Source organism: Bos taurus, chromosome 15, assembly GCF_002263795.3.
Source record: "Bos taurus isolate L1 Dominette 01449 registration number 42190680 breed Hereford chromosome 15, ARS-UCD2.0, whole genome shotgun sequence".
Lineage (NCBI taxonomy): Eukaryota > Metazoa > Chordata > Mammalia > Artiodactyla > Bovidae > Bos > Bos taurus.
In genome coordinates, this window is record NC_037342.1 from 16,647,755 (window position 1) to 16,673,693 (window position 25,939).

General features: G+C 37.9%; 1 protein-coding gene across 3 annotated transcripts in view; it reads left to right on the forward strand.

Moving 5' to 3' along the window:
• GUCY1A2 (guanylate cyclase 1 soluble subunit alpha 2) overlaps positions 1-25,939 on the forward strand; it is a 586,113-nt gene that overhangs the window by 374,081 nt on the left and 186,093 nt on the right. For all 3 annotated transcript variants that reach the window (XM_059874953.1, XM_059874952.1, NM_001191341.1), the window contains one exon: positions 3,919-4,404. In XM_059874953.1, the coding sequence (XP_059730936.1) occupies positions 3,919-4,404 (486 nt within the window). The remainder of the gene's footprint in view (positions 1-3,918; positions 4,405-25,939) is intronic.

Consider the following 25,939-nt stretch of genomic DNA (forward strand, 5'->3'; position numbering starts at 1 on the left):
TTCTCTCTGCTCCTACTGGGGGTTCAGATCAAGGTTTCACTTTTTGTTTGTTTGCCTTGTTTTAATTTGTTTCTTTTGCTAGTGCGTGTATATGGGGATGTACTTGGAAACCTTTGCCTCTTAAGAGATGACTCATAAGTATTTTTTAAAATATGTATCTAATTGTTCTACAGCAAGAGGGTCCCACAGCCCTCCATAACCTGCCATTTCTTTAAAAAAAAAAAAAAAATATATATATATATATATATATATATATATATATATATATAATCATCCCCTCTGTTAGAATATAAGCTCCATGAGGGCAGAGACCATAACTGTCTTAACCTCAACTCCATCTTTAGAACTGAGTAAAGTTCTTATACTTAATATTTTCTTAAGCTTTCTATGGCATTGTTAAAAGAGAAAAACATGTGATCTAAGTATTAAATATTTTATTTTAATTATTTCATTCTGTCAGAAATTTGTTTTAATTAATAAAATAAAAATAAAAATATTTTATTCTGTCATAAATTTCAAAAAAAAAAAAGAACTATGCCATATATAAATTGGGAATATATTTATGGGTTTTTTTAGATGGAATATAATATATTCCATTTCGCTTCTTTGAAAGTTAAAGAAAAACATATTTTTTACATATAGCAAATAATATATAATATTATTTATGCCTATATACATATACTGGTTTATATTTTAAATAAAAAGAGGTAGAAGCAAAGGCAGAAAAGAAAAAGGTCAATTTATAATAGGAAATGTGAAAGTTAATACCTAGGGGAAAAAAGAGAAACAAAAATGAAGAACCAACAAGGAAATGAAGTAACCAGTGATGACAAAGAAAGCCAGGCAAGCAGGAGAGATAAAGAGTAAATGAAGAAAGAATGTTTGAAAAATAAAACAAAAGAGTTAAGTCCAAAGAACAAAGGGAAGAAGGGAGAAAAAAGCAAGATGTAGAAGAAAAAGAAAATGATTAGAAAGAAATGTGAAAAGAAAGAGACCAGATGGAGGTCTAACTATATGAGCATCAGAGGTTTGCTTTTACCTTAAATCTTAAGAAAAAAATGATTATACTAGTTTTCAAGCTATGATGTTGTACATTTTGTGTATCTTCTTTATTACACTTCTAATAGTCTAATGAGTATGAATCATTAACAACCCCCCCCCCCAAAAAAAAGCATACCCAGCATATATGAAATAATCTGGAAATACTTTTCAGGACAATTGCATTCTTTGTATTCAAACCATAGCCTGCAGTTTTTGACAGCCTATCTTAAATAGGGAATTGAAATGTTTCTTCATTCTATTCTACGGGCTATATAGTTGTGTCTCTTGTTTCCATAGTGTGGTATCTTTTAAAAGGGGAACCTTGTATTATCTTTTTATGGTTATCAGCCAGGGCAGCACTGATAAATAGAAAACACTCAATAAACACTTCAATGAATAAATTATATATAAAATAATGAAATACTGAACATTAGCAGACTTTGTATAAAAAGTGAACATTTTGTTTCATACAATTTATAACATGAAGCAAGGATTCATTTTTTCCTTATATAGACTGCTGCTGCTGCTGCTGCTGCTGCTGCTAAGTCGCTTCAGTCATGTCCGACTCAGTGTGACCCCAGAGACGGCAGCCCACCAGGCTTCCCCGTCCCTGGGATTCTCCAGGCAAGAACACTGGAGTGGGTTGCCATTTCCTTCTCCAATGCATGAAAGTGAAAAGTGAAAGTGAAGTCGCTCAGTCGTGTCTGACTCTTAGCGACCCCATGGACTGCAGCCTACCAGGCTCCTCTGTCCATGGATTTTCGAGGCAAGAGTACTGGAGTGGGGTGCCATTGCCTTCTCCGCCTTATATAGACTAGATCGTGGTAAATGGTGCAGGTGGAACAAAGTAAAATATTTTCAGGCTTAGAAGACAAAATCTCTGTAGTTTTACCCCATATTTGTTCTATGCCTCCAATTTCATCAACTAACCTATACTTCATGCTATGAAGATCAAAAGAAAATAAATTTATTGAGCACATTCCATGTAGTTGCAGAAAGTGACATAGATAAAACTGATACACAATCTCAGTTGGTCAATTTGTAAGCAGTCCTCTTCAGGGGTTCCCAGGTGGCGCTAGTGGTAAAAACCTACCTGCCAGTGCAGGAGACATAAGAGACATCGGTTTGATCCCTGGGTCTGGAAGATCCCCTGGAGGAGGAAATGGCAACCCACTCCAGGACAGAGGACAGAGGAGCCTGGCAGGCTACAGTCCATGGGGTTGCAAAGAGTCAGACACGACTGAAGCAATTTAGCACTTAGCACTCTCTGCAGGTAATGACAACTAGCTTCCGCTTGAGATGTGCTGAAATATCCTATCTTAACCCAAGTAAGGGTATTTGGATAAATATAGCCTAAGACTCCCTTCCTTTCTTGCTGATGTTCATCCCCTCTGAGGGTTCCTTAGAGCATTAAGCTAAGATAACATGAGCCAGTGTTCATGAAGTTTTTCATTAAACATCAATTCTCTAAATTCTCCAAAAAGCACAGAAAGGAGGGATAGATTTAAATTACTGTATATTCAGAATTTTTTAATTTTTTAATTTAAATTTATTTATTTTAATTGGAGGCTAATTACTTTATAATATTGTATTGGTTACTCAGCCATTAAAAAGAATACATTTGAATCAGTTCTAATGAGGTGGATGAAACTGGAGTCTATTATACAGAGTGAAGTGAGCCAGAAAGCAAAACACCAATACAGTGTATTCAGATTTTTTATCTTACTAGCTGGGTTTCTTTAATACTATCCTGACTTGGGGGAGGGGGCTACTTTTAGCTTATATTGAATATGCTAGTTAACTGGTAGTCATTTTCTGCTAATACTTATTAATGAAATCTAGCTTAAATTTTTATTTTTAAGTCCAAATGAATTATCAACTAATCTAGTCAATGCAAGAATCAATATACTTTCATAGGACTACAACAGATGAAAAAAATGACTTCATTTCAGTTCAGTGGCTCAGTCGTGTCCGACTCATTGCAACCCCATGAATCGCAGCACGCCAGGCCTTCCTGTCCATCACCAACTCCCGGAGTTTATTCAAATTCATGTCCATTGAGTCGGTGATGCCATCCAGCCATCTCATCCTCTGTCATCCCCTTCTCCTCCTGCCCCCAATCCCTCCCAGCATCAGGGTATTTTCCAATGAGTCAACTCTTTGCATGAGGTGGCCAAAGTATTGTAGTTTCAGCTTTAGCATCATTCCTTCCAATGAACACCCAGGACCGATCTCCTTTAGGATGGACTGGTTGGATCTCCTTGCAGTCCAAGGGACTCTCAAGAGTCTTCTCCAACATTACAGTTCAAAAGCATCAATTCTTCGGCGCTCAGCTTTCTTCACAGTCCAACTCTCACATCCATACATGACCACTGGAAAAACCATAGCCTTGATTAGATGGACCTTAAAATGATTTACATATGACTAAACAATTATTTGGATTCATGTAGTCTCCTGGACTTATTTTCTGAGTTTTATTTTAATGACAATTAAATCTAGTATTTTGACAGGTGGAATTATCCAAATTCTATTATTACTAAGCAGATTGAAAGTTTTTGAACTGGTTGGTGAATCAGTTTCATGATGTACCTGGGTACAATTTCATTTTGAATGAAAATGTTTTCTGTTTCAATTCTTATTGATCTCTCTTTTCATTTGATCATTGTCTTAAGAAAGTGGCCAAGTGGGAAACAATAGCAAATATTTCTATTTAGAATCATAAATTCTACATTGGCCCCAAATCACATTTAGATTTGTCTATATGGAGAAAGTCTGTAAGGCTAATTTCTTAGTCTTCTTCTCCATCTGATAATAAATTAATTTTTGTGAACCTACTATGTAAAGAGTGCTGACTAAAATTCCGTGTTAATTTTGCAGGTGATGGAAGTTAAAGGACAAATGATCCATGTCTCGGAATCAAATTCCATTTTATTCTTGGGTTCTCCATGTGTGGACAAGTTGGATGAACTTATGGGACGAGGGCTACATCTCTCGGACATCCCTATCCATGATGCTACTCGAGATGTCATCTTGGTTGGCGAGCAGGCAAAGGCCCAGGATGGGCTGAAGAAGAGGATGGATAAATTAAAAGCAACTTTAGAAAGAACTCACCAGGCCCTGGAAGAAGAGAAAAAGAAAACAGTGGATCTTCTATACTCCATTTTCCCTGGTGATGTAGCCCAGCAGTTGTGGCAAGGGCAGCAAGTACAGGCCAGAAAGTTCGATGATGTCACCATGCTGTTTTCAGACATTGTTGGCTTCACGGCCATATGTGCCCAGTGTACCCCCATGCAAGTCATCAGCATGCTGAATGAGCTGTACACAAGATTCGACCACCAATGTGGATTTTTGGATATTTATAAGGTAATGGGATTTGGTTGTTTATATAAAAGTATTTTTAGTGGTAAATTATCATCTTCATTAAATTACAAGCATGCAATATATTTTTCTATTTAACAAGAATAAGTGATGGATAATTTTCATTTAGAAATATTCAGAATACAAGTATATCTGATCTTTGAGTGAATTTTCACTATGAGTTGATTTATATATTTGTCAGAAAGGAAAAATTCTATGGAACTAATCTTCTAAATTCATTATTATCAAAAAGATAAAATAAGCTTGCTGAAATATTGGCAACTTTTAACCACATAATTAATTTTCCTTAAAGAGTAGGATTATAATATAAACTAAAAATTTTATATTGGTAGTTAAAAGGAACAGCAGTATATGTTAAAACATATTAATTATTAATGTAATTAAAGTAATAATTTACTTTATAAAGTAATCATTAATTACTTAACATGTTAAGTATTTTCTACTTCATTGAGAATTGAGATCCTTTTCATTCTGAAAAAAATGCATATAAATGTTCTAGCTATTGTCCAAATAACCAATGATTTTTATTGGAAGCATGTTAATTTTCCAAGTTACTTGATGGAAGAGTTTTGAAAATGTGTGCAGGTCACCATTTGTTAGCCTGATTTGGTGAGCTACTTATTAATTTCTTTTTCTTTATTTTTAAATGGCAGATAATTGCTTTACAATGTTATGTTGGTTTCTGCCATATATCAGCATGAATCAGCCATAAGTATATATACGTTCCCTCCCTCTTTGAATCTCCCTCCCACCTGCCTTCCATCCATCCCTCTAGGTTGTCACAGTGTAACACTAGATTCAGCTCCCTGTGTTATACAGCAACTTCTCATTAGCTATCTATTTTTTATATGGTAATATATGTATTTCAGTGCTGCTCTCTCAATTTGCCCCACCCTCTCCTTCCCGCACTGTGTCCATACGTTTGTTCTCTATGTTTATAGAGTCTCTATTTCTGCCCTGCAAATAGGTTTATCAGTCCCAGTTTTCTAGATGCCATATATATGTGTTAATATATGATATTTGTAGTGCTGCAATGAACATTGGGGGTCATGTGTCATAATTTAAAACAATTATGGTTTTAATTTATTAAAATTATAGCAATATTTTGAGTGATTCAGCTTTCCATCCATCTAATGAATAACTGTGACTTTACATTGTGCATGGATTACATAGTAAATGACTTTTTTTTTTAATATGAAGGACAGTCATTACTTTTAGTAAAAACAAACTAGTTGAACTAGTGATTTTTATTTTCTTTTTTACATCATCTAAACTTCTCTTCATAGTATGATCTTCACATAAGCAGATTCAAAAAGAACTTGTTTTACGTTTTAGTTTCATATTATGGTCCAGAGGGTGTTTTTGTTAAGGTATATCTCCTTTAGGGAAAGATATTCACTAGTTTCATTAAACCTTTCTTCAAGAGGTCTTCCCAAACCACAGATTGAACCCTGATCTCTTGCACTGCAGGCAGATTCTTTACCACTTGAGCCACTAGAGGTTACTTATGCATGATACATAGCCAATGTTAAATATTTTAGAAAGCCTCTTCTGAGTAGTAAACATTCAATGTGATATATGTATGAGGGATTTGCCTTGATATATAAAATATGAGTTTTTATAAATTAACTTTCTTATATTTTATTTTTATGTAATTTATGGTAGAAGTAGCCAGTGTCTGATGCTAAATGGAGACATATGAATCTATCATTGTCAATGCCAGAAAATAAAGCAGATTGTCCTGAATTTCCAGCACTATTTTTCCTTCACACTGTGTACACTATTTATTTTGGGGGGCACCTGACTTGCAGGATCATAATTCCCCAACCAGGGATTGAACTCATGAAGCAGTAATAGCACACAGTATTAATCACTGGGTAGCCAGCGAATTCCCTAGACTTTGTGCACTACTGCACAAGCTCTGCAACCACAGTCTCTCCCTTCTAAATCACTGATTTGCCATGCTAGTTTCCTTCAGCTGGAGAATTCCATGGACTGTAGAGCTCATGGAGTCACAAAAGAGTTGGGTGTGACTAGCAACTTTCACTCACATTCATTTTTCTTATGAAATTTTAGTGATAAATTTTAAGGTAAAATGATACCAGAGCCAGTTTTTAAATTTTTTTAAAAAATTGGATGTAAGATTCTTTAAATTCTATAGTGCTTTACAATTTTTCAAAATTTTCATACACATGACTTTATATAATACCACAGGAAACGCTTTTTTACCCTCAACCCTATTATGCCCCCTCCCCTTCACTGTCCCTATTGATAAACCACTAGTTCACTAGTTTAATCTTTATATCTATGAAAAGTCTCCTTCTTTTATGTTAAAGCATTTGTTTATTTTTAATTTTCAATATGTGATATCATATAGTATTTTTCTATTCTGCTTGACTTATTTCACTAGGAATAATGCCTGCTAAGTCCATTCATGTTATTGCAAATGGGAAAATTTGATTGTTTTTATGACTGAGTAGTGTTCTATTGTCTGCATAAAACACATCTTCTTTATCCATTCATCTGTTGTTGGACACTTTAGGTTGCTTCCATTCCTTGGCAATTATAAATAATAAATAATGCTCCTAGGAACTTTGGGAGCATCGTTTTGTATTAGTCTTTTTGTTTCTTTCTGAAGTATACCCAGGAGTAGAATTCCTAGGTCATATGGTAATTCTATATTTAGTTTTTTGAGAAACCTCAAAATTGGCTACTTTTGTACCAGTTTACCTGCCGAGTGGCTGCACCAATTTATCAATATTTTCCCACGAACAGTGTAGGAGGGATCCCTATTCCCTGCATCCTCACCAACTTTTATATTTTGTTTTCTTTTTAATGATAGCTATTCTGACCTCTGTGAGGTGATATCTCCTTGTGGTTTTGATTTGCATTTCCCTGTTGATTAGCAATACTGAGCATCTTTTCATGTGCTCGTTGATCATCCATTTTTATCAAGTTGCTAATATTTTTGATGTTGAGCTTTATCAGATGTTTGTGTATATTGGATATTAACTCCTTATTGGTCATATCATCTGAAAATATCTCTTCCTGTTCAGTAGATTAGCAAGGAGGGGACATACCTCAACATGATAAAAGCCACATATGAAAACCCGAGATCTAACATCATACATCATACTCAATGGTGAAAATATGAAAGTATTTCCTTTAAGGTCAAGACAAGACAAAGATGTCCACTCTCACCACTTTTACATTTTTGGAAGTTCTGGCCACAGCAGTCATATAAGAAAAAGAAATAAAAGGAATCCAAATTGAAAAAGAAGTAAACTTTTACTGTCTGCAGATGATATGATTCTATACATAGAAAATTCTAAAGAGGCCACTAGAAAACTACTAGAGCTCATCAATTAATTTGATAAAGTTATACAAAGTTAATATACATAAATCTGTTACATTTCTGTACACTAACAGTTAATATCAGAAAGAGAAATTAAAGAAGTAACCCTATTTATGATTGCATCAAAAAGAATAAAATACCTAGGAATAAATTTGCCTAAGGAGGTAAAAGGCCCACACTCAGAAAACTGATGAAAAAACACTGATAAAAGAAACTGAAATAGAGAGAAAAATATATCATGTTCTTGAGTTGGAAGAATCAATATTGTCAAAATGACTGTACTATCCCAGGCAATCTACAGATTTAAAACGATCCCTGTCAAAATGCCAATGACATTTTTTACAAAACTGGAACAAATGATTTTAAAATTCATGTCAAGAGATACGAAAGACCTCAGTGTGCCAAAATAATCTTGAGAAAGAAAAACAGAGCTGGAGGAATTGAGCTCCCTAACTTCAGACTATACTCCAAAGCTACAGTCATCCAAAGAGTATGATACTGGCACAGAAACAATCAATGATCAGTGGAACAGAATACAGAGCCCAGAAGTAAATTCCAACAGTTTTGGTCAATGAATCTATGACAAGGGAGGCAAGGATATATGACAGAGAAAATACAGTCTCTTTAATAAGTGGTGCTGGGAAAGTTGGACAGCTACTAGTAAGAGAATAAAATTAGAACATTCTCTAACACCATACACAAAAGTTAACTCAAAATGGATTAAGTTCTTAAATGTAAGGCAAGATACTATAAAACTCCTAGGGAAAAACATCAAACACTGTTTGACATAAATTTCAGCAATATATTTTTTTGAGATCCATCAACTAGAGTAATGGAAACAAAAGCAAAAAATAAGCAAATGATTAAACTTAAAATAGTTTGCACAGCAAAGGAATATATCAACCAAGCCAGGTATGTGAGTCAATTTCTGTTTTGTAAATAAGTTCATTTCTGTTATTGTTTTAGATTCCACATATAAATGATATCATATATTATTTATCTTTGACTCACCCCACTCAGTAAGACAATCTCTAGTTCCATCCATGTTGCTACAAATGATAGTATTAATATTTCATTCTTTTGATGTTATCATATTCCATCGTGCATATAAGCCAAATTTTCTTTGTCCACTCCTCTGTTGGTGGACAGTGGGTAGCTTCCATTTCCTGATTATTGGAGTGCATTGCTTTTTGAATTAGAGTTCTTATCTTTCCCAGGTATATGTCCAGGAGTGAGATTGCTGAATCATATGATAACTCTATTTTTAGTTTTTGACGGAACCTCCAGACTGTTTTCCATAGTGGCTGCACTAATTTACATTCCCACCAACGGTGTAGCAGGGTTTTGTTTTTTCTACTCTCTCTCCAGCTTTTATTATTTGTATGATAATGTTCATTTTCACAGGTAAATGGTGATAAAACCTCATTGTAGTTTTGATTTCATTTATCTAATAAGTATTTGCATTTCTCTAATAAGTAGCAATGTTGAGGTTATCTGTATGTCTTCTTTGGAGAAATCAATTTAGGTCTTCCATGCTTTTTTTGACTGGTTTGTTTATATTGTATATTTATAGTTCTATGAGCTATATATATATATATTTAGAAATAAAGACTTTGTCAGTCACATTGTTTCCAAATATTTTGCCCCAGTCTGTAGACTGTCTTTTGTTTTGTTTATGGTTTCCTCTATTACAAAAAACCTCTTGATTAGGCCTCATTTTTTTGTTTCTATTTATTTTGTCTTAGAAAAATGATCTGAGAAAATATTGCTATGATTTATCTCGAAGAGCATTTTTCCTATGTTCATTTATAGGAGTTTTATGGTATCATGTCTTATATATACAATTTTAAACCATTTTGAATTTATTTTTTATACAATATGAGAGAATGTTCTAACCGTAGCTGCCCAGTTTTCCCAACACCACATGTTGAAGAGACTGTCTATTCTCCATTGTATTTTCTAACCTCTGTTGGAAGACTAATTGAGTGGGTTTATTTCTAGGTTCTCTAGTCTGTTCCATTGATCCATCTGTTTTTGTACTTATACCACATTGTTTTGATTACTGTGGCTTTGTGGTATTGTCTGGAGTCTGGAAGGATCTTCATCCAGCTTTGTTCTTTTTCCTCAGTATTGTTTTGGCAATCCTGGTTCTTTTATGGTTGCATATAAATTTTAGGATTATTTGATCTACTTTTGTGAAAGTTGCATGGGTAATTTGATAAGGTTCACTTTAAATCTGTAGATTTCTTTGGGTAGTATGGCCATTTTAATAACATTAAATCTTCCAATCCAAGAGTATTGGATATCTTTCTGCTTCTTTGAATCACCTTCAGTTTCCTTTATATATGTTTTATAGTTCTCAGCATATCAGTTTCTCACCTCCTTCGTCAGGTGTACTCCTAGATATTCTGTTTTACTTTTGATCTTATTTTAAGCATTTTTTTTTTTTTACTTTCTCTTTCTGATGTTCTTTGTGAAAGTGAAAGTTGCTTAGTCATGTCTGAATCTTTGTGACCCCATGGACCTACACAGTCCATGGAATTCTCCAGGCCAGAATACTGGAGTGGGTAACTGTTCCCTTCTCCAGAGGATCTTCCCAATCCAGGGTTTGAACCCATGTCTCTCACATTGCAGGTGGGTTCTCTACCAGCTGAGCCACCAGGGAAGCCCAAGAATACTGGAGTGGCTAGCCTATCCCTTCTCCAGTGTATCTTCCCAACCCAGGAATCCAAACGGGGTCTCCTACATTGCAGGTGGATTCTTTACCAACTGAGCTATCAGGGAAGTCCAATACTTCATTGTAGTGCAAAGAAATGCAAAATATTTCTGTATATTAACCTTGTATCATGCTACATTGATTAACTTATTTATCAATTCTAAGAATTTTTGTGTGGAGTCTTTCATCTACATATAATGACAATTTTACCTCTTCCCTTCACATTTGGATATCTTTTATTTCTTTTCCCTGTCTGATTCCTCTGGCTAAGACATCCACTACTATGTTGAATAGAAGTGGTGGGAATGGCATCCTTGTTTTGCTCCAGAATATAGCAGGAAGGCTTCTAGTTTTTCAGTGTTGAGTATTATGTTGGCTGTGGGTTTGTCATAAATGACTTTTATTATGCTGAGATATGTTCCCTCAGTACCCACTTTGGTGACAGTTTTTATCCTGAATGGATACTGAATTTTATCAAATGCTTTTTCTGTACTTATTGAGATGATCTTTTGATTTTTGTCTTTTCTTAATGTGGTGTACTACATTTATTGATTTGCATATATTTAGCCATCCTTGTAGCATATTGAAAAGCAGAGACATTACTTTGCCAACAAAGGTCCGTCTGGTCAAGGCTATGCTTTTTCCAGTGGTCATGTATGGATGTGAGAGTTGGACTGAAGAAGGCTGAGTGCTGAAGAATTGATGCTTTTGAACTGTGGTGTTGGAGAAGACTCTTGAGAGTCCCTTGGACTGCAAGGAGATCCAACCAGTCCATTCTGAAGGAGATCAGCCCTGGGATTTCTTTGGAAGGAATGATGCTAAAGCTGAAACTCCAGTACTTTGGCCACCGCATGTGAAGAGTTGACTCATTGGAAAAGACTCTGATGCTGGGAGGGATTGGGGGCAGGAGGAGAAGGGGACGACAGAGGATGAGATGGCTGGATGGCATCACCAACTCGATGGACTTGAGTCTGAGTGAACTCCGGGAGTTGGTGACAGACAGGGAGGCCTGACGTGCTGCGATTTATGGGGTCGCAAAGAATTGGACATGACTGAGCGACTGAACTGAACTGAACTGAGCCATCCTTGTGATCTGAAGTGAATTCAGTTTGATCATGCTGTATAATCCTTTTTATGTGTTACTGTATTTGGTTTGCTAATATTGTATTGAAGATTTTTTCATCTATATTCATCAAAGATTTGGGGCTATATTTTATTTTTTAGTAGTATCTTTGTCTGGTTTTGGTATATAGGGGATAGCCAACTTTGGGTCATTTTTTATTCCGTTTTCTTGTTCTTTTTTCTGGGATTCTTACTTGGTATAGATTCCATGCTTTATAATATCCCATAGGTTCTCATGCGCTGCTTCCATTTTTTAAACTTTCTCTCTGCTTTATGATTGGGTGATTTCTGTTATTATATATACTTTTTAATTGATTTTTTTCTGCCTTTTTCCTCCATTTTATTTATTTCCTCACTGAAATTTATTATTTTTTTCTACTGAATTAATATCATTTGTTATTTTCATAATCCTTTGGATTGTAGGTTAGGTTGTTTTTTGAGGAAGTCCTGTATTGCTATGAATTTGCTTCTTAGGACTGCTTTTGTTGAAGTCCATAGATTTTGTACAGCTGTGTTTTCACTGCCATTTGTCTTGAAGTATTTTCTGGTCTCCCCTTTGATCTCATTGTTGGCGCACTGATATTTTGTTAGTCTCCACACATATCTCACTGTATATTCCTTCCTAGGAGCTGTCCACTGGTACTGTACATCACCTACATATGAATCTTCAAATTGTGAACTTTCAAAGATAGGAATTTGTGTTCACATGTCCAGTCGTGTAAGTTAGTTCATGTGTCTGGCATACATTGTACCAGCATGCATCCTCTACAAGGGGTTGTGCTTTTGTGAACTATACTGGACAGTAGTATATAGAGTGCAGTAGGATAATGTCTTTACTTCAAGCCCAGGTATCTGGAAGTGTAAAAGCAAATGTAATAGCAATGGTGATATAGCTGGTACTGCTAAGAAGAACCAAGCAATAACAATGGAAACAAAAGTGAAATAATTGAGTGAGTGAAGTGAGGCAAAAAGATGGTAGAAATCACTCATTCTTATAACATGAATTGTTGAACCATTGGCATGATTCTAAAGAACAAGATCATGGAACATGTGAAGTCTGCTGTGCCAATGATGTTGAAAATAATATCAATGAAATGTGGAAAAATGATGGAGCAGATGGAGAAAGTTCTCAGATGCAGAATCAGCATCAGCAATCAGTCCCACTCAGCTTAATACTAATTCAAGAGAAAGTTAATAGTCTTTATGAAGACTTGAAGAATAAACATGGCAAAGAATCAGAGGGAACATGTTTTAATGCCAGCCATGACTGGTTTTATTGGCTTAAGGCTTGAGCCAAACTTCACAAATTAAAAGTAAGTATCAAAGAAGAAAGTGCAGATAAGATGGCTGCTCAGGAATTCTTGAAATGCTTTGAGAAATTATTGATTAAGGTGTGTATTTACCCAAGCAGGTTTTTAATGTGGATGAGACAAGATTGTACTGGAAGAAAATGCCAGACAAAGTTACACCAGCATGGAGGAAAAGTTGATCTCAGTCCATAAAGCAGCAAAGGATATGCTGACTGTTGTTTGATGGCAGTGCTTCTGTTGATATGAAGCTGAAGTCTGTTTTAGATTATTATTCAGAAAACCCCAAAACTCTTAAAATCATAGCCAAGGAGTGTCTTCCTGTTGTGCGGAAGAGTAAGCCCAAAACCTGGTTACAAAATGTCATTTTACAGGACTGATCTTTAAAATACACTATCCCAGAGATAGAGAAATATTGCTTGGAGAAGGGCATTCCATTCTGCATTATTTTGTTGCTAAACAGTGCTCCTGGTCACACATCATTCACGGACAATTTTGTTTTCATTTTACCATCAAAGTAGTACATATGTCACTCAATATTGCTTCACTTATCCAACCAATGGACCATGTAGTTATATAGTGACTTTAGAAATACCATTTATGTCACATTTTTTGTCAGACAGTAAATGAATGATAAAACAATCTTGTGACAATTTTATTTTTTATTTTTTTCAATTTAATTTTATTTTTAAACTTTACATAATTGTATTAGTTTTGCCAAATATCAAAATGAACCCGCCACAGGTATACATGTGTTCCCCATCCTGAACCCTCCTTCCTCCTCCCTTCCCATACCATCTCTCTGGGTCATCCCAGTGCACTAGCCCCAAGCACCCAGTATCGTGCATCGAACCTGGACTGGCAACTCATTTCTTACATGAAATTTTACATGTTTCAATGTCATTCTCCCAAATCTTCCCACCCTCTTCTTCTCCCACAGAGTCCATAAGACTGTTCTATACATTAGTGTCTCTTTTGCTGTCTCGTACACCAGGTTATTGTTACCATCTTTCTAAATTCCATATATATGTGTTAGTATACTGTATTGATGTTTTTCCTTCTGGCTTACTTCACTCTGTATAATAGGCTCCAGTTTCATCCACCTCATTAGAACTGATTCAAATGTATTATTTTTAATGGCTGAGTAATACTCCATTGTGTATATGTACCATAGCTTTCTTATCCATTCATCTGCTGTTGGACATCTAGGTTGCTTCCATGTCCTGGCTATTATAAACAGTGCTGCGATGAACATTGGGGTACATGTGTCTCTTTCCCTTCTGGTTAGATGGACTATTACATCTTTTTGTTGGTGTTCAGTCACTGAATCATGTCTGAATCTTTGTGACCCCATGGACCACAGCACACCAGGCTCTTCTGTCCTGGAATTTTCTCAAATTCATGTCCATTGAGTTCGTGATGCTATCTAAGTATCTCATCCTCTGCTGCAACCTTCTTCTTTTGCCTTCAGTCTTTTCCAGCATCAGGGTCTTTCCCAATAGTCAAAGCTTCACATCAGGTGGACAAAGTATTGGAGCTTCAGCTTCAGTATCAGTCCTTATAATGAATATTCAGGGTTTATTTCCATTAAGATTGGCTTGCTTGAAATCCTAGCTTTCCAAGGGATTCATCAGAGCCTTCTCCAGCACCACAGTTCGAAAGCATCTTTTCTTTGGTGCTCAGCCTTCTCTGTGGTCCACCTCTCACATTTGTACATGACTGCGAGAAAAACCATAGTTTTGACCTTTGTCAACAAGTGACGTATCTGATTTTCAATATGCTGTCTAGGTTTGTCATAGTTTTCTTTCCAAGGAGAAAGCATGTTTTCATGGCTGCAGTCACTGTCCACAGTGATTTTGGAGACCAAGAAAATAAAATCTATCATTGCTTCCACTTTCTCCCCTTCTGTTTGCAATGAAGTGATGGGACCGGATGCCATGATCTTAGTTTTTTTTAATGTTGAGTTTTAAGCCAGCTGTTTCACTCTCCTTTTTCACCTTCAGCAAGAGGCTCTTTAGTTCCTCCTTACTTTCCTCCTTTAGGATAATGTCATCTGGATATCTGAGGTTATTGATATTTCTTCAGGCAATCTAGACTCCAGCTTGAGCTTCATCCAGCCTGGCAGTTGGCATAATGTTCTCTGTATATAAGTTAAATAAGCAGGGTGACAGTATATAGCCTGACGTATTCCTTTCCCAATTTTGAGCCAGTTCATTGTTCCATGTCCAATTCTAACTGTTGCTTCTTGACCTGCATACAGATCTCAGGAGGTAGATAAAGTGGTTTTGTATTCCCATCTCTTTAAGAGTTCTCCACAGTTTGTTTTGATCCACACAGTCAAAGGCTTTAGTTTACTCAGTGAAACAAAAGGAGATGATTTTCTGAAATGCCCTTGCTTTTTCTATGATCCAGTGGATCTTGGCAATTTGAGCTCTGGTTCTTGCCTTTTCTAAATCCAGCTTGTACATCTGGAAATTCAGTTCACATTCTGTTGATGGCCACATTAAAGGATTTTGAGCATGACCTTGCTAGCATGTGAAGTGAGTGCAGTTGTGCAGTATCTGAACATTCTTTGGTATTGCCCTTCTTTGGGATTGGAATGAAAAATGACCTTTTGCAGTCCTGTGGCCACTGCTGAGTTTTCCAAATTTGCTGACATATTGATTGCAGCACCTTAACACTGTCATCTTTTAGTATTTTAAATAGCTCAGCTGGAATTCAATCACTTCCACTATCTTTGTTGGTGGTAATGCTTCCTAAGGCCCACTTGATTTCATACTCCAGGATATCTGGCTCTAGGTGAGTGATCACACCATTGTGGCTATCTGAGTGATTAAGATCATTCTGTATAGTTCGTCTGTGTGTTCTTGCCACCTCTTTTTAATCTCTTCTGCTTGTGTTAGGCCCATACCATTTCTGTCCTTTATTAAGCCCATCTTTTCATGAAGTGTTCCCTTGATCTCTACTTCTCTGAAGATATCTCTAGTCTTTCCCATTCTATTGTTTTCTTCTATTTCTTTGCATTGTTCATGTAAGATGGTTTTCTTACCTCTCCTTGCTACTGTTTGGAACTCTGCATATAGATGGGTATTTGATTCCTTGTCTCCTTTTCTTCTCTTTTCATTTCTCTTCTTTTCTTGCCACTATTTGTAAGATCTCCTCAGACAACCCTTTTTGCCTTGTTGCGTTTCTTTTTCTTGGGGGTGGTTTTGGTCACCATTTCCTGTACAATGTTACAAATCTCCATCCATTGTTCTTCAGATACTCTATCTATAAGATCTAATCCCTTGAAGCTATTTGTCACTAGTACTGTATAATCATAAGGGATTTAATTTAGGTCATACCTGAACTTCCCTTGTGGCTCAGAGGGTAAAGCGTCTGCCTACAATGCAGGAGACCTGGGTTCGATCCCTGGGTCAGGAAGGTACTCTGGAGAAGGAAATGGCAATCCACTCCAATACTCTTGCCTGGAAAATCCCATGGATGGAGGAGCATGGTAGGCTACAGTCCATGGGGTCACAAAGAGTTGGACACGACTGAGCGAATTCACTTCACTTCACTTCATACCTGAATGGCCTAGTGGTTTTCCCCACATTCTTTAGTTTAAGCCTGAATTTTGCCAAAAGAGGATGATGATCTGAGCCACAGTCAGCTCCAGGTCTTGTTTTTGCTGACTGTAAAGAGTATCTTCAACTTCAGCTGCAAAGAATATAATCAGTCTGATTTTGGTAGTGACCGTCTGGTGATGTCCATGTGTAGAATCATCTTTTGTGTTGTTGGAAGAGGGTGTTTGCTATGACCAGTGTGTTCTCTTGGCAAAATTCTGTTAGTTTTTGCTTGCTTCATTAGTATTCCAAGTCCAAACTTGCCCCCTACTTTTGCATTCCAATCCTCTATGATGAAAAGGACATCTTTTTTTTTTTTTGGTGTTAGTTCTAGAAAGTCCTGGTGGCTCAGTCATTAAAGTATCTTTCTGCAGTACAGGTGACCTGGGTTGGTTCTCTGGGTCAGGAAGATCCCCTGCAGAAGAAAAGAAGAAAATGGTAACCCACTCCAGCCTGGAAAATCCAATGGACAGAAGAGCCTGATGGGCTATAGTCCATGGAGTCATGAGAGTCAGACATGACTTGGTGACTAAACTACCACCACCACTAGAAGGTCTAATAGGTTTCATCAGTTCAGTTCAGTTCAGTCGCTCAGTCGTGTCCGACTCTTTGCGACCCCATGAATCGCAGCACGCCAGGCCTCCCTGTCCATCACCAACTCCCAGAGTTCACTCAGACTCACGTCCATCGAGTCAGTGATGCCATCCAGCCATCTCATCCTCTGTCGTCCCCTTTTCCTCCTGCCCCCAATCCCTCCCAGCATCAGAGTCTTTTCCAATAAGTCAACTCTTTGCATGAGGTGGCCAAAGTACTAGAGTTTCAGCTTCAGATAGAACAGGTTAAATTTAGTTTCTTCAGCATCAGTGGTTGCTGCATAGACTGGATTACTGTGATGTTGAGTGGTTTCCTTTGGAAATGAACTGAAATCATTCTGTCGTTTTTAAGACTGCACCAAAGTACTGGATTCAGACTATTTTGTTGTCTATGAAGGCTCCTCCACTTCTTCTAAGGGATTCCTGCCCATAGTAATAGATAAAATGGTCATCTGAGTTAATTTGCCCCTTCCCATCCATTTTAGTCACTGATTCCTAGGATGCCAATGTTCACTCTTGCCATTTCCTGCTTGACCACATTCATGGACCTAACATTCCAGGTTCCTGTGCAGTATTGTTCTTTACAGCATCAGATTTTACTTTCACTGCTAGATACATCCACAACTGAGCATCATTTCCACTTTTGTCCACCACTTCATTCTTTCTGGGACTATTAGTAATTGCATCTGCTCTTCCCCAGTAGCATATTGGACACTTTCCAACCTGGTGGCTCATCTGCCGATGTCTTTTTGTATCTTTTGTGTCTTTTTTATCTTTGTATCTGCTGTACCTTTTTTCTTTTTGTACCATTCATGGGTTTCTGGTGGCAAGAATACTGGAGTGGCTTGCCATTTCCTCCTCCAGTGAACCACAGTTGTCAGAACTCTCCACTATGACCTGTCTGCCTTGGGTGGCCTTGCATGGCATTGCTCATAGCTCCATTGAGTCAAGAAAGTCCCTTCGCTGTGATAAGGCAGTGGGCCATAAAGGGGAGAGAACAGCAAGACAAGCTAAATGTATAGAAGTAGGTAGGAAGTAGAATGTATAGGTATTTACTGAAATTTAGCTATTTCAGTGTTTATGTTCTTAGTCATAAAAGCAAGGTGAAGGCATTGAAGACTTGAATACAAGAGTGACCCAAGTAGATGTGCTTTAAAAGAAATCACTTCAACAATAGTATGGGAGGGATGGGTGGGAAGTAGTCGAATATAAGGATATTAATGCCATAATTCAGTTGAAGAATGGTGGTAGCATTACCTGGACTGGTTAGACATGTACAAGAGTCAGTGCTGGAACCTTGAAGTAAGTGGTCAGTTTTGTCTACTTAATATTGGAAGTATTTCTCTTTCATCATTCATGCAAATCACCTGGTCACCTGAATATGTTCTTGTTTTGGAATTATGTAGGCTTAAACTGTATTGAATGAATGTTTTAGAGCCATGTGACAATGACTATGACTTGGAAAGGTAATTCACACATTGTCTATGTTGACCTAGCTCTTCCTATAAACATTAATAATGAAATTTGACTCAATCATAATTCTCTACATGTCTATTATGTTAGCAAGGTGCTAGGCCCTATTGGACTTAAAATATATCTTAAAACTAATTTAGAAAAATGGTACAGATGAACTTATTTTCAGGGCAGGAAAAGGGGCAAAAATGTAGAGAACAGACATGTGAACCCAGAGAGTAGTTGAAGGGTGGTGGGGCAATTTGGGAGATTGGGATTGACATATATATACTGCCATGCACAAGATAGATAGCTAGTGGGAAGCTGCTGAGGGGGAAACTGGGTCTTCTTCTGATGGGTGGGGCCATGCTCAGTAAATCTTTAAACCAATATTCTGGTGATGGGTGGAGATACAGGAGACAGGGATCAAGACCATCCCTAAGAAAAAGAAATGCAAAAAAGCAAGATGGCTGTCTGAGGAGGCGTACCATATAGCCATGAAATGAAAAGAAGTGAAAAGCAAAGGAGAAAAGGAAAAATATACCCCTTTGAATGCAGAGTTCCAAAGAATAGCAAGGAGAGATAAGAAACCCTTCCTCAGTGATCAGTGCAAAGAAATAGAGGAAAACAATAGAATGGGAAAGACTAGAAATCTCTTGAATAAAATTAGAGACCAAGGGAATATTTCATGCAAAGATGGGCTCAATAAAGGATAGAAATGGTATGGACCTAACAGAAGCAGAAGATACTAAGAAGAGGTGGCAAGAATACACAGAAGAACTGTACAAAAAAGATCTTCACGACCCAGATAATTATGATGGTGTGATCACTCACCTAGATCCAGACATCCTGGAATGTAAAGTCAAATGGGTCTTAGGAAGCATCACTAAGAACAAAGCTGGTGTAGGTTATGGAATTCCAGTTGAACTATTTCAAATCCTAAAAGATGATGCTGTGAAAGTGCTGTACTCAATATGCCAGCAAATTTGGAAAACTCAGCAGTGGCACAGGACAGGAAAAGGTCAGTTTTCATTCCAATCCCAAAGAAAGGCAATGCCAAAGAATGCTCAAACTACCACACAATTGCACTCATCTCACACTCTAGTAAAGTAATTCTCAAAATTCTCCAAGCCAGGCTTCAACAGTACACGAACCGTGAACTTCCAGATGTTCAAGCTGGATTTAGAAAAGGCAGAGGAAACAGAGATCCAATTGCCAACATCCATTGGATCATTGAAAAAGCAAGAGAATTCCAGAAAGACATCTATTTCTGCTTTATCGACTATGCGAATGCCTTTGTGTGGATCACCACAAATTGTGGAAAATTCTGAAAGAGATTGGAATACCAGACCACCTGACCTGCCTCCTGGGAAATCTGTATGCAGGTCAAGAAGCAACAGTTAGAACTGCACATGGAACAACAGACTGGTTCCAAATAGGAAAAGGAGTACGTCAAGGCTGCATATTGTCACCCTGCTTATTTAACTTATATGCAGAGTACATCATGATATACACTGGGCTGGATGAAGCACAAGCTGTGCTTCAAGCTGGAATCAAGGTTACTGGGAGAAATATCAATAACCTCAGACATGCAGATGACACCACCCTTATGGCAGAAAGCGAAGACCTAAAGAGTCTCTTGATGAAAGTGAAAGAGGAGAGTGAAAAAGTTGGCTTAAAGCTCAACATTCAGGAAACTAAGATCATGGCATCCTGTCCCATCACTTCATGGCAAATAGATGGAGAAACAATGGAAACAGTGGCAGACTTTATTTTGGGGGGGCTCCAAAATCACTGCAGATGGTGACTGCAGCCATGAAATTAAAAGATGCTTACTCCTTGGAAGGAAAGTTATGACCAACCTAGACATCATATTAAAAAGCAGAGACATTACTTTGCCAACAAAGGTCCATCTAGTCAAGGCTATGGGTTTTCCAGTAGTCATGTATTGTTGTGAGAGTTGTACTGTGAAGAAGGCTGAACACCGAAGAATTGATGCTTTTGAACTGTGGTGTTGGAGAAGACTCTTGAGAGTCCCTTGGACTGCAAGGAGATCCAACCAGTCCATCCTAAAGGAAATCAGTCCTGAATATTCATTGGAAGGACTGATTTTGAAGCTCCAATACTTTGGCCACCTGATTCTAAGAACTGACTCATTTGAAAAGACCCTGATGCTGGGAAAGATTGAGGGCGGGAAGAGAAGGGGACAACAGAGGATGAGATGGTTGGACAGCATCACTGACTCAACGGACATGAGTTTGAGTAAACTCCGAGAGTTGGTGATGGACAGGGAGGCCTGACATGCTGCATTCCATTGGATCGCAAGGAGTTGGACATGACTGAGCCCCTGAACTGACTGACTGAACTGACTGGAAAGCTGCTATATAGCATAGGGAGCTCAGCTTTTTGCTCTGTGAAGATCTAGAAGGGTGGCATGGGGGATGGGGCCAGAGAGAGATTCAAGAAGAAGGGGATATGTGTATACATATAGCTGATTTACCTTGTACAGCAGAAACTAATACAACATTGTAAAGCAATTGTGCTTCAATAAAAATGATAGTCTAAAAAAGAAAAGGGTCTTGATAGTAAAAAATAAAATAGGAAAATATTTTAAAAATGAAAGATAACTAAAGCATTGTTTCTGCCTTCAAAATTAGACTTAACAGTCTAGACACCTTGATATTAGAGAAAGTACGAACACAAATGAATGCAGAATAAAAGATGGAGAAACCAAGTTTTATTGGGGTTCTAAAAAAAGCAATGATGGTATCCTATTGAAGGATTGCAAATACTTTGAGAAAAGATATGGCATGAAGATGGATTTAGAAGTGACAAGTTTGACTCATGCAAGATAGTTTGGGGAAAATGTATTTTTTAAAACCGTTTTTAATTTGAGGGGATAAAAGCTAGTATTTACATAGATAATCTGAGGATGGTAGGATTTACAGAAGTTTAATTATCTTTTGAAAATCAAATTCTTAGTGGAGTATTTCCATTGAAGTTGCTAATTTGTCTACACTATTCACTTAAAACGAGATTTTAATTTTTAGGGTAGTTTTAGCTTTACAATAAAACTGAGCGGAGGTTACAGAGCTTTCCCATTATACCAGTACCCTTATACATGCATAGCGTTCTACACTGTAAACATCACTCACTAGAATGATGAGTGATGAAGGATGAACCCATTGACATGTCATCATCACCAAGTTGGTAGTTTTGACGTACATTATATGGATTTGGGCAAATATGTAATGATGTATATACATCATTATAGTATTGTACAGAATATATCCACTGCCGTAAAAATCCTCTGTGCTTCATCTACTCATTCTCTCAACCTCCAGCAACACAATTTTGTTGTCTCCATAATTCTGTCTTTCACAGACTGTTGTATAGTTGAAATCATATAATGCGTAGAACTTTCAGATTGACTTGTTTCACTTAGTTACATGCATCTAGGATTCCTTTGTCTTGTCATAATTCGATCTGAATGTACCAGTTTGTTTATTTATTCACCTACTGAAGGATATCTCACTTGCTTCCATATGTAAATTTTTGCACAGATATCTATTTTCAACTTCTTTAGGTAAATACTGATTGCTGAAAAGATTGTGTCATAAGAATTTGTATAGTAGCGTAAGAAAGAACCAAACTGTCTCCCAAAGAGGCTGTTGTTATTGTTGTTCCATCACTCAGTCATGTCAGACTCTTTGCAGCCACATGGACTGCAGCATGCCAGACTTCCCTGTCCTTCCCCATCTCCCGGATTATCTCAAACTCATGTCCATTGAGTCAGTGATGCCATCCAACCATCTTGTCCTCTGTCATTCCCTTCTCCTCCTGCCTTCAATCTTTCCCAGCATCAGGGTCTTTTCCAGTGAGTCGGCTCTTTGCATCAGGTGGCCAAAGTGTTGGAGCTTCAGCTTTAGCATCAGTCCTTCCAATGAATATTCAGGATTGATTTCCTCCAGGATTGACTAGTTTGATCTCCTTGCAGTCCAAGAGTCTTCTCCAGCACCACAGTTCGAAAGCATCAATTCTTCAGTGCTCAGGCCCTCTTTATGGTCCAAATCTCACATCCATGCATGACTATTAGAAAAACCATAGCTTTGATAAGACAGACCTTTGTTAGCAAGGTAGTGTCTCTGCTTTTTAATACACTGTCTAGACTTGTCATAGCTTTTCTTCCAAGGAGCAAGCATCTTTTAATTTCACGGCTGTAGTCACCTTCCACAGAGATTTAGAAGCCCAAGAAAATAAAGTCTGTCACTGTTTCCATTATTTCCCCATCTGTTTGCCATGAAGTGATGGGACTGGATGCCATGATCTTCATTTTTTGAATGTTGACTTTTAAGCCAGCTTTTTCACTCTCCTCGTTCACCTTCATCAAAAGGCTGTTTAGTTTTTATTCACTTTCTGCAATAAGAGTAGTTCCTCTTCACATCTCTGTGTCTGAGGTTATTGATATTTCTCCCAATGGAAAGAGGCTGTACCGTTTTTAATTCCACCAGCAATGACTGAGTTCCTGTTGTTCCATATCCTCACCATCAGTCAGTGTTCGGGATTTTTATCATTCAAATAAGTTTATAATGGTACCTCACTGTGTTCAAATTTGCATTTCCCTGATGATATATCCCTGGGTCAGGAAGATCTGGAGAAGAAGGCAACCCACTCCTGTATTCTTGCCTGGAAAATCCCATGGACAGTGAAGCCTAGCAGGCTACAGTCGATAGAGTTGCAGAGTCAGAACAACTGAGTGACTTCACTTTCACTTTGATGATATATAATATGGACCATCTTTTAATACGTTTATTTGCAATCTATATATCTTCTCTGTGAAGTGTGTATTATAGTCTTAGGCTAATTTTTACACTGGATTTTTTTCTTTATTGTTGAGCTATTTAAGTGTTTTAGATAATAATCCTTTATTGGATATGTTTTCCCAAATATTTTCTCCCTGTGATGTGTCCTCTAATTCTTTAGACATTATCTAAGGACAGAAACTTTTAGTTTTAATATAATCCAGTTTATCAGTTCTTTCTTTCATAGACTGTATCTTTGGTGGTGTTATCAAAAAAAGCATCATCATAGCCAAGGTCATCTAGTTTTTCTCTTATGTCATCTTCTGCCGGGGTCCAGCCCCGGTGGATCCAGGGAATTCGAAGGGAGACGGCTTTGGCAAACTGGATACAATAGTTTTAATTAAATATTAATTAGAGATATAAAGAGTAATAGTATAAGGATAGCTCAGTGGGAAAATTCAGTGGAGAAAAGAGGCTGAATAACTTGGTTTACGCAGAAAACCAATAAAACTTCAAGACAAGAAGTTTGCACCACCCACGTAGGCCACAGGCGTCTTCCCATTCTCCCGAGGGAGAGGAAAAACTAAGGCCTCCCCGGTGAGATCTTAGAAGCCCAGGCATAATTAGTAGGCTTGGCGGGCCTCCGCTCTCCAGATGGGAATTCAGCCAGAAGGTGAAAGAAAGAATGACATGAGGAGACCAGTCTTTCGAGGAACTGATCCCATTCTTTATTTTCCAGGGTCTGTTTTTATACACTGAGATGTGATACAAAAGTCACGCGGGGTCAGCAGTCCTGACTTCTATTAAAGTCAGGTGCTTTATACAAATGTATACAAAGGTCTTAGGGGTGTTACATCATCTTCTGGCCAGGGGGCCTGCTAACAATTTATGACCCTGTCCTTGTGACAGTGATCAGTCAACCAGAACACTTATTTCTCCAGGGGTGATTATTCTTAAAACAGAGCCACCTTCCAAAGGTACCAGAATGGTTACATTCTTATAAGGTGAGGATGCAGTGGGTTTTAATTAAGGAAAGAATTGGTTAGCCTAAGGTCTAATGTGATTAATATCAAGGGTTAATACTTATTTCTTCTATATATTCATCAATGTGTATAAGGGCAGGGGATGTGGAGACTTAGCAGCAAACATTGGCTCAACAAATGAAAAAACCCTTCACCAGTACAATTTCTAATCAGCCCACTATACTATACTAATAGTTTTCTAACTTCTCTAAAGAACCTGTTTTTAGAAGGTTTCAAGCATCTCGTGCCTCTCACCGTTGGGAGGCTGTGAACAATCACATTTGGCCAGACAAGCCTGTCAGGCAGGCTAGAGAACCTTCAGAGGAGTTTGTAGGTTGAAACACTCTCACGCCCAGGAATTATTATTAACTGGAGCTCTAAGTTAACTCTTGGAAAAGGCAATGGCACACCACTTCAGTACTCTTGCCTAGAAAATCCCATGGATGGAGGAGCCTGGTAGGCTGCAGTCCTTGGGGTCGATGGAGTCGGACACGACTGAGCAACTTCACTTTCACTTTTCACTTTCATACATTGGAGAAGGAAATGGCAACCCACTCCAGTGTTCTTGCCTGGAGAATCCCAGTAATGGCGGAGCCTGGTGGGCTGCCATCTATGGGGTCGCACAGAGTCGGACATGACTGAAGCGACTTAGCAGTAGCAGCAGCAACTCTTTTTCAGAGAGACGTGGTGGGGGACAGCCCCCCGTAAAGTCAGAGGTGTAGGTGAGAGCACAAAGCAGTAAAGTAGGCAGACTCTGGTTTTGGGGGTAGATGCTCGAGAATTTCCAGGGGGACTCCTGAGGCTCAATCCTGCCTTTGTGTATGCCAAGCCTCTTTCCTCATGACCTTTGCCACGAGCGGAGTTCCTCATGCTGGCTCCCGGCAATCTTCTAGGAGTTGCATAGGTTTTTATTTTGCATTTAGATCTACCCACCATTTTTAGTTAATTTTTTGATAGGTGTCTGCTGCTGCTGCTGCTGCTGCTGCTGCTAAGTCGCTTTAGTCGTGTCCAACTCTGTGCGACCCCATAGACGGCAGCCCACCAGGCTCTGCCGTCCCCAGGATTCTCCAGGCAAGAACACTGGGGTAGGTTGCCATTTCCTTCTCTAATGCATGAAAGTGAAAAGTGAAAGTGGAGTCGCTCAGTCGTGTCCAACTCTTAGCGACCCCATGGACTGCAGCCTACCAGGCTCCTCCGCCCATAGATTCATATTTTTGTATGTAGATGTCCAGTTATTACAGCACGATTTGTTAAAGACACTATCTTTGCTCCATTGTTTCCTTTGCCCCTTTGTTGAAGATCAGTGGACTATATTTATTGGGTCTGCTTCTAGACTCTATTCTGTTTAACTGATCTATTTATGTATCCTTTTACTGATACCATCTTGTCCAAATTACTGTAGCTTTGTAGTAAATCTTGAAGCTATTCACTTTTGTGACATCAACTAACATGATTTAGCACTAATTATGTACTTACTGAAAATACAGCTGCTGCTGTTGCTAAGTCACTTCAGTCGTGTCCGACTCTGTGTGACCCCATGGACTGC